We start from the raw sequence: 11,714 nt of genomic DNA on the forward strand, positions 1-11,714 counted from the left end.
TTAGTGATTTTATAGACTGAAGGCTTCAACTTCGCTGTTGAGTCAATTTTGCTTCCAATAATGTTAAATTAACCTTTAAAAAATTGTATCAAGGATCTCAAAATCCTCAAACCACATTAATTAAGGAGATAAACTAGGTTCAGGAAGAATTTAATATCTAAGCTGCCTGTCTTGAAAAAGATCTTTCTGCTTTTTGTCTGTTTTAATACTTTTTCTTTTCCAAACACATTGTTTTTACACAAAAGATTTAGTTTTGTCTTTCAAAGACTCAGCTGCGTCTTGCAGACTTTTAGAGAACAGCATCCTTGCTCCTGAGAGGGAGATGTGACATGTGCTGACAGCACTGCTGACAACATCCAATCCCCTTCTGCCAGTGGATATTTTCAGTGGATTTCTTTTGTATCCTGACAGTGCAACAAGCCTCACCAGTTGTTATTTTTTGAAAATTTTTCTCATCTGTGGACTTCATTGTTCACTTTCCAGTGTATTTCCAGTTCTGTAATGTTAGACCTGATCTTATTAAGAGCACTTCGATGCTTGTATAACATTTCATACCTTCCAAACTTTGTGTAAGCTCTAACTAATTCTCACGCCACTCTGATGAGCTCCCACAAGTGATGATAGCATTACTTTTTGCATTACAGTAGCGCCATCCAGTCCGCACTCCAAAGAGCTTAGAGGTGAAAGGGGAAGGAGGGAGGGACAGGGCTTCCCAAGGGCAAAGAGCCCTTTGTGGCAGTGCTGGGCCACAGCCCAGGTTTCTGGAGTTCCAGTTCAGCAAACTTGTGAGATCGAGAGAGTCAGTCTCACACCAGTATTTTAAAATGTGGGTGGCCGAAGACTTAGCACCCAGATCAGGTACTTAAATTTTAGATATGCTGAGCACCTAGCCCTTCTGAAGTGTTTAGCAACAAAACAGATTTTGTGCAATTAAATATTTAAATTTAGATAATAAGTGCTCAGCAACCATCCAGTGGAGCAGGGATTTGACTCCAGAAGCTGCATATTCCTGATTTTGTGGCTTGATAATTGTGCCACCCTAGACCAAGGCTGGATTATTCAGCCTGGTAAAATTCTAACTAGATTCCCCTTTGCATTTTGCCTCCACAAGCCCTTTAAGTTGGACAGGCTTCACCAAGGTGAGCAGCTGCTCTTCTTGCCACCCCTCCTGCACAGAGCTGGAGAAAGGTGGCTCTCACTGGGGCCAGCACCCCTGTGCTACATCATGGGCTACCCAACAGACAGTGCTGGTATTTCACAGCATTGTGACTCCCTGCAAGAAAAAGGCAATAGGAAGGTGATGACTCAGATGCCAAAATAATCTGTCAATTAACAAAGATTAAAGAAGATAGCAAAACAAACTACACAAGGCAGACCCAGAAATGTTTAATGTTGATTCCCCTTCTGCATTTGTGAGCTCTTTAAACTATTTAATATTCAAGCAATAAAGCAGCTCAACTACAATCCCTCTGCATCCCTAACTTTTCAATCCATTAAGTCATAGATGCTCTAGTTAAAATTAGCAACCACCCAGTTTGTTTTTTTACCACTAAATATAAAGCACAATATAAACATTTTTAATTGCCAACATGCATAAATGAATATACCCACAAGACAATACTACCATATGGTCACCAGTTGCCTGTTCAGCTGATCTAATATTAAACTGTACTGACACTGGGACATAATCACAGTGACATGGTTAGCACTAATAGCTGTAAGTAACAAAATAAGCATAAAAATTCATATATTTCAAAGCTGTTGACAAGTCTGAATCCTCTGACCAAGCAAACAGCATTCATGACACCTTGAATCCAATCAGCCACTAGTTATTCCTGTTCTTCATGTGAGTACCTGGCACATCAATCCTTTCTCTCCTGCCCTTCTTGACAGAATTCTCCACTTCCACTCTGGAGAAGATGGGCCGCAAGGAAGAGGATGACAGCAGCTCCTGGAAGAAACAGACAAGCAATATCCGAAAAAACTTCATTTTCATGGAGGCACTGGGATCGTAAGTACCATAGCTACTCTCCAGACAGAGTCTGCATCTAGATACTATGTTTCCCAGCCCAGTATAGCTGCTTTCTTTCTGGTATTTGCCAGGGTCACAAGAAAACATCTCCTTCTGAGATATGAAGCAATCTCTAGAAAAGAGGTGGGCGTTACATTACAGATGCACGTTTGTTACTTGCGTTCTGATTCATGGTTTGTATTTACCAGGCAATACTGAGAACAGCCTTCATTCCCCATTCAACCCTGCAGTGCAGCTCTAGATGATGCCTTCTCTTTCTTCTTTTCCCTCTAAGCCTACATTGCAGCATATTTAAGGTTTTGCTCTTTTCCCTCTGAAGACACTAGTCATCCACTGCTGCAAGGTTAAGCAAGGTCAAAGGATGGCTCTACAACAGCCATAATAATATGTCATGTATTTTATCTCATATTGCCAAACTCAGTTTAGGAATGAACCAAGAACAAGGATGCCCAAGTTGTATGCAACTCCTCTGTGAGGAAACTGTTTAACATGGTTGTCTATATGAATGAAACAACAAAATATTTCAAGGTGGTGGAGGAAGAACTAAACTACTTCTAACAGGAAATTTTATCACATCCAAATTTTCCGTAACTTTAGAATACAAGGAAAAACTTTCAAAAGAACATTTATTCCAGAATTCAGCTATGTTTTAAATTGTGATGTTCCTGGCCAGCCTCAGAAATTAAGTTATCCAAAAACATTCTTCTAAACGAAAGAGGTTAGAAATGTTTTGTTCTCTCTTCACTAACTTGTTGATTCATGAGTTTTTAATAAGGGCCATAATTATTATAAACTGTTTGGGACTGAAATACAGAACAGATGCCCTAGCATCTGATTTGTAGGTTGTTCATTTCCTACTATTACACTGATAGGAAAAGTCAGTATTAGAAAAAATATGCATGCATTCCACATGCACTGCTTCAACTAGTTGAAGAAAATAAATTAGGATCTGGGAGCTAAAACTACCTAGAAATTTATTAATCAGTTTTCTATGAAGCTTAAGAATTCTGAAGTTCTTGCAGCTGTTTTCAGAGGCATCTCAGGAACATAAGCAATGCTGTGCGGGCTCAGACCACTAGCCAACACTGACTTGTAACCTGTCTCACATAGGGATAACAGGAGATGCTAGTTAGAGATCCCTTGCAATCCTGGCCACCTCCATAGTCCCTGCTCCTTGTTTTCTCCCCATATCCACAACTGCTGGATTAGAGATCTTAAAGAGAACATCCCTGAGTATTGCTTGAGACTTCTCATGAAATTGAAAGGCATTTCCATGAAACAATCTTCTGAATTAAATGAGAAAATGTGTAAAAGGCTCCAATATCTACTGCTTTTTGAACCAAAAGAGAGAGACCATTGCATATAAATTACTGAGTAAAACAGATTCCAAATCTACCTCTTTGAAGGCCTTGTGTCAGACTGCTTCACTTGCAGAACCTAATTGTTCATAACCCTAATGTCTTTTACATGGTTTTGGCTGTACTCAGGTAGGCCCTTAGAATAAGGAGGGAGGTGAGAAGAGCAAGGAGCTGCTTAGACTCTTGCTCTCCCTTTGCATAACTGGTTGCCATTAGCTAACAAAATCATGAGCAAATAGCCACATGCTAGATAGGTAAAGCTCTGTGCTTAGTCAAATCTATCTGCAGAATATGCTGGATTCTTCACTTACATGCATATAATCTTCAGCTTATAGGAGACATAGTTTTTTTGCCCTTGTTTATTGCTTTTTTGCCACAACAGCATACTAACTGAGATGTACATCTGCTGTGCCTACCTCACCTTCTTTACTCTGCCCTTCAAGGCTCTCAGACACAGCAGCACATTCCATTTAACTACCATCAATTAATCTGTTGATCATTTGATGAGGATTATTGAGGACTGACCTAGCAAAGCATGCATTGTCACTATCCCAAGACATGTGCCAACAAAAATCCTTTAACAGGATTGTACACTTTAAGGATGTTATAAATATCTACTCTTCATAATACAGAGTTGTACTCTTACCAGGAACATGCTAGGTACTCATTGCAGCTTTTTTAACTAAGAATAAACAGGTATAAGCAGGCTCCACAGAAAAGAAAAGATATTGGGTGTCAAATGAAAACATCAAGCAGCAGGCTGAAGTTCCCTGGTTGTTTTGCACTTCAGATCTATAGAACTTTGATTAATGTACCCAAACTGCAATATAATTGGGTCTTCCTCACTGAAATTCAGGTATTTCAACCTTCCCAGCAATGCTGAAGAGGAAAAGTGAAGGACAACTTTAACTTGGTCAAGTCAGAATGGAGGCTACTGATCTCTCCACAGGGCTGTTAACAGTAACAAGCATTCAAACTTCAGCTTGTCCCATTAGAGAGAGAGTTTTTAATAAAGCCCCTCAGCTGGAATTGCCCTCAGCCTGGAAACTGCATCCTCAGTCCCAACGAATTAAAGTGCCAAGGTTCCTTGAAAGCAGTAAGCTGGGAAACCTTGGATCGTGCCTCTTTCTTCTGTACTGATCACTGAAGCATATGTTAAAAAGTGTGCCTGCCATCTTCCTTCCCTGAGGTGTGCTCTTGAGTCTAGTAAGAGCAAAGTTAACTCATAGCCTGGCAGACACAGGACTAAAATGTTTGGCTGTCTTTACAGACATGTCGCTGTCCTGAAGAATGTGCTTTAATTTCACTGCAAGGATCTTTTTGTTAACTCCCTCTACACAACTTCAGGATAAACTATGCAAATATAACCTTTTCCTTACATACAGAGAAAATGGCTTTTTCTATATATTGAATAACTATTGCATTGAATATCCTAAGTTTGGGGCTGCTGGAAATCTGGAAATGATCTAGTTCTAGCTTTACAGTTAGCATCCACTTAGAATTGAATTTTTTCCCTTTTCCTTTTTCCTTTTTTTTTTTTTTTTTTTTTTTTTTTTTTTTTTTTTGGCTTTTTCCCTTCCTTTCTGTAAGTTTCCTTCTAGTTCATAACAGCATCATTTGCTGAAATGCACTTACTTTTCCTCTCTGCAGAGGAGCCTTTTCAGAAGTTTTCCTAGTGAAACAAAGAAGCACTGGCAAGCTCTTTGCTCTGAAATGCATCAAGAAATCTCCTCTCACTAGGGATAGCAGCTTGGAGAATGAAATAGCAGTATTGAAAAAGTGAGTATATATATAATTTTTTTAATTTAAAGTAAAACAAACGTCCTTTCCCAAGACAAGTAGCTCTTGAGACTTACATGAATTGAGGTTAGGAACAAATGATATTTGCTCCTGCTCCCAGGGCACAAAATTGTTTTACGTTAAGAAGTGCAAGAGTGAGAATAAAATAAAATAAAAATAATTTATTTTTCAAGAATATATAACTATTATAGTAAATGAATATACTAGTAAAGTTTCTTCTTATTCTCATACTGTATCTGTAACTTCAATACAGCCATACTGCCCCAAATCTGAGAAACTGGATAGATTAAATAGAGCAGTACTCAGGGAAGGGAAAGTTAGAGTTAATGCTTTTTCAGTACTTATAACACATGTGATGCAGAGAAGAAAGCTGCTTAAAGATGAAGAGTCTAGTTCTTTATTGTTGATGCCTGAAGAGAAGACACTACCACACAGGGCAAAGGAGGACAGCCACAAAGTAGCTCAGTGAACTTTCTTTCATGATTAAAGCAAGATGACTATTGGGCTTTCAGCTTGAAAAACACTTTTGTCTCTGTCAGATACATCTGTGACCCATGTTTATTTCTGCAGAATAAAGCACGAAAACATTGTGACTCTGGAAGATATTTATGAGAGCACAACCCACTTTTACCTGGTCATGCAACTGTAAGTATTAGCAGAGTCACATCTTTCTAGGCCACAGAGAAAGAACAGTGGTAGGACCAAGGTTATGCATCCTAGGTCAGGACCTATGTACAGGAGTTTGTCACATTTAAAAGTTGCGTGCACAAACATTCCTCACTAATGAAGTAAAAGCTACATGGTTTGAACTAACATGGACATTTCTCATACTCTCTCAGCCTGTGTTCACTCTAGCAGTAAATTTCTAAACCCAGATTAGGATCTATTCATGCAAATTAATTCATCCCAGTTTAGCAGGACAGAGACAGAGGCATTTCTAATTAAAGCTATGCCATGCAGGATTTCTGAAACTGAAAGTAGGCAACATGTCAGCTTCAAAGAAAGCACCTTGCAGTGGGCATCAGCTTCAGATAACCTGGCTACTACTGCTAACTTGCAAATTTACCTAAAGGAAGAAGTTACACAAAAATGCACACCAGGCTGTGCATTAGGTTGTGTAACGCAGACTGGTACCAGTTCTGTGCATGTTTCTGAAAGCCCATGGCTCAAACATGCAGGCAGTTGCATCACAACCTTGACCTGAATTCACTAGCTTCACCAGGAATGTTTATTGATGCTCAAAAACTATACTTAAGAGTGCTTGCTGGTGTCTAAGTCTACCAAAGTATGGCAGGCCAAAGTACACCAAAGTATAGGAACAGTTGAGCTGTAGATAGAGTTGTAAAAGGGCTGAAAATTTGGCTTGCCTCAAACATGAAAGCACAATTAGATTTGTTTAATGTTCAGTCTTTTTCTTTCTGAACTATCATTTCAACAGGGTATCTGGTGGAGAGTTATTTGACCGAATTTTGGAAAGGGGAGTTTACACTGAAAAAGATGCAAGCGTGGTAATCCACCAGGTCTTGACAGCTGTGAAGTATCTCCACGAAAATGGAATAGTTCACCGAGACTTAAAGGTGAAACGTGTTCCCTTGAAATAACAATGCCTTATAGATTGATGTATCTGCAGACTTTTCTAAAGCACATAGTGTAATCTTACAAACCCTCAAATCAAAGTTTGACTCCTAGCTTTTCACACCAAAAACAGAAGCAGGCACCACATGAAACAGCATAGTGATTCTGTTAGCAGACTGCACCAAGATACTCTTTGCACTGCCCAGCAGGTTACCCTAACTCCTGAACCACCACACATCAGGAATAAGCTCATGCTCCGTCCTATGACCTTCCATTGTTTCATGGAATTTTGTGTTCACAGCCTGAAAATCTTCTTTACCTTACTCCTGAAGAAAACTCCAAAATTATGATCACAGACTTCGGCTTGTCTAAAATGGAACAGAACGGCATCATGTCCACTGCCTGTGGGACTCCAGGATATGTTGGTAAGCCAAGGATCAGGAACAGGTTTTCACTAGTGGTCTGTCCGGAGAAAAGATTACACTTTTACAGTATGCTGCCTAGCAGAAAAGACGGAAATATATAATCACATCAACAGCATGTACTAGTAACAGATGCACCATGTATGTGAACATTGAACAATTACTAAAAGAATTTTAGCACAAGGAGCTTTGTTTAATTTCAGCCAGAAGGCATTAGCTTGATCCACAGATTACTGGTTGAAACCTTAAGATGCAGGCAGAAAGTCTCAGTGGTTGTTTCTATGATAGTAGTACTATGTGTCATGTAGTTGGAGTCTTCTTCTCTACAGATATTCAAAACCTGCCTGGATGAAATCCTGTACAATGTACTCTAGGCGACCTTGCTTGAGCAGGGGGATCTGCATGATCTCCAGAGGTCCCTGGCAACCTCAACCATTCTATTATTTTGTGCTTCACTTCCAAAAACCCAATGTCCTAAAGTAGATACAAAAAGGACATATTAATCCTATCAGTAAACAGAGGCATGTCAGAGGCCAGGCATACTAGAAATCACCTTTTTCTCCAATATTGAGTCATTTAATATTGCTTGTTTTCTTGATTATGTTTTGCTTTTCTGCAGCCCCAGAAGTCCTCACTCAAAAGCCATACAGCAAAGCTGTTGATTGCTGGTCCATTGGAGTCATCACCTATATCCTGTGAGCATCCCACTTATTTTCCCAGGAGTACCCACCTTGTATACAGCTTCACATACCTCTGCAGAGTGAAAGTGTTGATCTGGACCTTCCAGCTTTGTGCTCACAGTAGCAATATATTCTTCCTTTGCACTAATTCACTAGATCATAGAAAGCAAAGGGATTTGGGGAATTAAGTATCAGGGAGGAGATGAAAGGAAACGCATTTTTTCCACTACATGCTTCATCCCATGTTTTGTTTTTTTCTGTTGTCTACAAATACTGCTCAATCTTCCTCAGTACTTTCTGTTTCATTTCCTCCCACACCATGCAGCTAGGTAACAGCTGTGGCTTTGTCCTTTTGCTGCTGCAGTTAAGTTTTTAATTCTTTTTGCATTGAGATGTGAGGGACAGATGGAGCTACAGAGGTCCCTTCTGTTCTTCATCCAATCCTGTTGCACAAGTAACCGAATAGAGCTAAAGAAGAGCAAGTGCATACATGGACTGAGGCACTGAAGTACCACTCTCTTCTGGTCTGTTCCAGGCTGTGTGGGTATCCTCCTTTCTATGAAGAGACTGAATCTAAACTGTTTGAAAAGATTAAGGAAGGTTACTATGAGTTTGAATCGCCATTTTGGGACGATATCTCTGAGTCAGGTAAAGCTCAGACACTGGAAAACACTTTGCTCTGTCTCACAAATGCAGTGTCTGCAATCCAGAGTCCTCTTAATCACAGATGAGCCCAAGCAGACAACATTGCATAAGAAATGAAGCTGCAACACTCGGCATCTCCCAAGCACCCTTCCCACACACCGGCGGGGATGTGAATAGCAGGAAGTGTTGCACATTTAAATTGAGTTACACTAAGAGAGCGGCAAACCCCCAGCTGTGGAATCCGATTGCAGAGGCTCCCAGCGCCGCCCATGGTGGGGGTGATGATACCAAAGCAGCCTGCCCTGGTAGTTTTGGTTGCACCAACATCTTAGCAGCATTTTTTGAACATCCTCCTCATATACATACAAAAAAATCTGGCAGAAGATTTGTTTGGATGTAATAGGAAGCAACACTACCCTCCTTGCAAAGAAAAAGATTGGGAAAGATGTAAGTTCCCTTTAAGCCAAGGTTTAAAGGAAGTAGGATAGGACAAGCCTGCTATGTTTAGATTTTCTTATGCTTTCTATTGGCAGTGAAAAATTCTGCTTAAAATCATGTAACTTAAGCATAAAGTTTGGTGCATCCTCGGATAGATCTCTTTTTCATAAGGAACATTTCACTATAAATATATCCATTTACTGATGTAATAACACAATAGTAGCACGTCCTTCTTGAGGTTGATAGTTGCAGTGTTTGTCTGCTATGTCCTGCTAGAATCATATCTTGGAACAACAAGAAAATAATCTTTTCTCTCTGCTTCTCCTCCTCCTCCTCTCCCGAACAGCCAAGGATTTCATTAGACATTTACTGGAGAAAAATCCAAACACAAGGTTTACGTGTGAAGAAGCCTTGAGGCACCCATGGTGAGAGGAACACAACTCCTGGGAGTTAACGTTGCCAACTAGTGACAAAGGGGATTTACCAGCCTACGCATTTAGATCCACATGCTTAGTTGTAACTGAGAGACTGAGAGGTGTTCTCCTAATCCCCATTAACATCACTATCTGCCTTGGAGTGGCCCTGTGTGTTTCTTCTTTGTGTGTGAAAAAAAGAAAATGATGAATAATTAAAGTACAATTTGCATAATATTTGCCTCCATAAGCAGAGGCAAAGAAGAAATCCCATTCTGAGCTTTTCCAAGCTTTTAAGTGTGTATTTGTGTTACATTTTGTTGCTGTTTTTCCTTTGGGTTTAATTATTGCTGATTGAATATACAAAGCAGTTAGTTGCTTCTAGAATGTGGAATGCCTTACAACTGCCATCTGCCTATGAGCCCATTTTCTTCTCTCCCATCTGCAGGATTAATGGAAATACAGCCCTTCACCGTGACATATACCCATCTGTCAGCGCACAGATTCAGAAAAACTTTGCGAAGAGCAAATGGAGGGTAAGTTGTTTGCTGTTGCCTTTTAGCTACAAGCAAGGCTTCGCCTGCATGGGTAAGCACCCAAAAGCTGAGTTCCTCCAAAAGTCACCTGAAAAGCACATACAGTTAGTGTTTATAGTATTCTTAGACCAATATCCCCTGCATAATACATAGTGGTAGATTTACCACAAACATAGCAATATAGTACCCCTGCCAACAAGTAAAGGGTAGAAGGGTAAGCTTTTTACCTTCATAATGTAGGACTGAAATTGCTGCTCCATTAACGGAGCTCTTGGAAGCTTAATCCAGCCCTTCCTTCTTTCAGCCTTGAACATAAACTGGAATTTCCTCTATACCAAGCATTCTTGTAGGAATTTACGTGGAGAGAGAAATTCTTTAGAAGCACTTGTTTCATGGCATTTTAGATACTGTCATTCAAAATTCAGCTCTGATCTCTATTTCACACTATGGGGTAGTTTATAGCTGTTCCCTGTGATTTCCTTATCTAGAAGTGGTTGTGATCTTAAAAAGCATCAGCAGTTTGTAGTCAATGGAAACCTTGGTGTATATGTATGGAATGAGCTTTCTCTATATTGTCCAAACAGACAGACAGTGCTAACCAATACAGCACTATCATCTCTATATGTGAATTATTGCTTAAGAGAAGATGTGCAGTGCCTCCATCCTGTAGTGCTCACACAGCTCAGCTTCACTACATGTTCACCACAGGATTTTTGTCTTCTTTCTCAGCAAGCCTTCAATGCTGCAGCTGTTGTGCACCACATGAAGAAACTCCACATGAATGGTCATGCAGTGGGTGAAAACAACCTTCCTGTTATACAAGTCTCTGAAGCATCCAGACCTAACACACCTAACATTGTCAGCTCGGGAATGTCAAATGAAGACAAGACCGTACCATTTCCTCTGGTACCCACATTGGGATGTCAAAACCTTCCCACACACCTGGAACAAGACACAGGAATGATGGAGGGGAAGCTGCAAAAGCACTCCATTAATGGGTCCCTGCCGGGAGACAGCAGTCCAGTTCTGCCAGACCCTCCAAGCTCACCAAACAGAACTTCTTGTGGCTGCAGCTCAGCCTGTGTAGGGCATGAGAGAGCAAAGGCATCCTTTTGCTCTGAGACAGTGCTTCTTAAAAAAGCTGCAAAATCCCAGTAGGTATCCAAATTGCTAGCTATAACCACTGACAAAATATATGTGATGAACCTTTCTGCAAATGATTGGCTGACACATTAAGTTGCCAGCCCAGGCGCTGGTATAAAGGGTGAGGAACAGGGATGGAAGCCAACTTTTGGGCTGGGTATATAGCGGCCAGCCAAATGTCTTCTATGCTTCTGTGAACATCAGGGGAGGCACACTGCCCAGGCTACATGGAAAAGCTTGCAGTGAGCCGAGCTAATGGGGCTTCAGCTGCCATATTTGACTGACGTTAGTGCACAAGCCTTCCAGAAACTGAAATTGCCTATGGCCAAAGCTACTGCTGCCAATTACTCAGCTGGCGTTGCCTAACTTGAACCTCCCTTTGCTGCAGTGTTAACTGGCACAACAACTATACTTCATGTTCAGCAGCTGATACTCTTTATATTAAGAATATAATTTTAATGCACCTGAAGAATGATCATAATTATTGCTATTTCTTTTTTTTTCCCCTCTTCCAATTCTTCCGTTTTCAAACAGTCCTTTCAACTCAGAAGTTCTTGTTCCAGTGAAAAATGGTAAACACTTTCACTGTGGTACTGGGCAAACTGGAGTTTGTTTGATCATGTGATGGGGAAGTCAGGCACTGGGCTCTCCCATCTTCAAAGGTATGTATAC

At 40.4% G+C, this 11,714-nt stretch overlaps 1 protein-coding gene across 1 annotated transcript; it reads left to right on the plus strand.

Annotated features, from left to right (window-relative positions):
• The first annotated feature begins 1,919 nt into the window (after positions 1 to 1,919).
• CAMK1G (calcium/calmodulin dependent protein kinase IG) lies at positions 1,920 to 11,667 on the plus strand. Its single transcript, XM_062594826.1, has 11 exons — positions 1,920 to 2,011; positions 5,041 to 5,169; positions 5,761 to 5,835; positions 6,629 to 6,767; positions 7,067 to 7,190; positions 7,807 to 7,882; positions 8,403 to 8,515; positions 9,297 to 9,375; positions 9,812 to 9,899; positions 10,629 to 11,053; positions 11,577 to 11,667. Exons 1-11 carry the CDS (start codon positions 1,920 to 1,922, stop codon positions 11,665 to 11,667), a joined length of 1,431 nt encoding a protein of 476 aa, XP_062450810.1.
• The last annotated feature ends 47 nt before the right edge of the window (positions 11,668 to 11,714 follow it).

Source organism: Rhea pennata, chromosome 25 (assembly GCF_028389875.1).
Source record: "Rhea pennata isolate bPtePen1 chromosome 25, bPtePen1.pri, whole genome shotgun sequence".
Taxonomy (NCBI): domain Eukaryota; kingdom Metazoa; phylum Chordata; class Aves; order Rheiformes; family Rheidae; genus Rhea; species Rhea pennata.

What these genes read in the sequence shown, in the direction of transcription:
- CAMK1G (XM_062594826.1), top strand. Translation starts at nt 1,920, where the DNA reads ATGGGCCGCAAGGAAGAGGATGACAGCAGCTCCTGGAAGAAACAGACA. An exon ending in GAAATAGCAGTATTGAAAAA is followed by an intron (nt 5,170 to 5,760) that starts GTGAGTATATAT and finishes TTATTTCTGCAG; the next exon opens with AATAAAGCACGAAAACATTG. An exon ending in GAAGCCTTGAGGCACCCATG is followed by an intron (nt 9,376 to 9,811) that starts GTGAGAGGAACA and finishes TCCCATCTGCAG; the next exon opens with GATTAATGGAAATACAGCCC.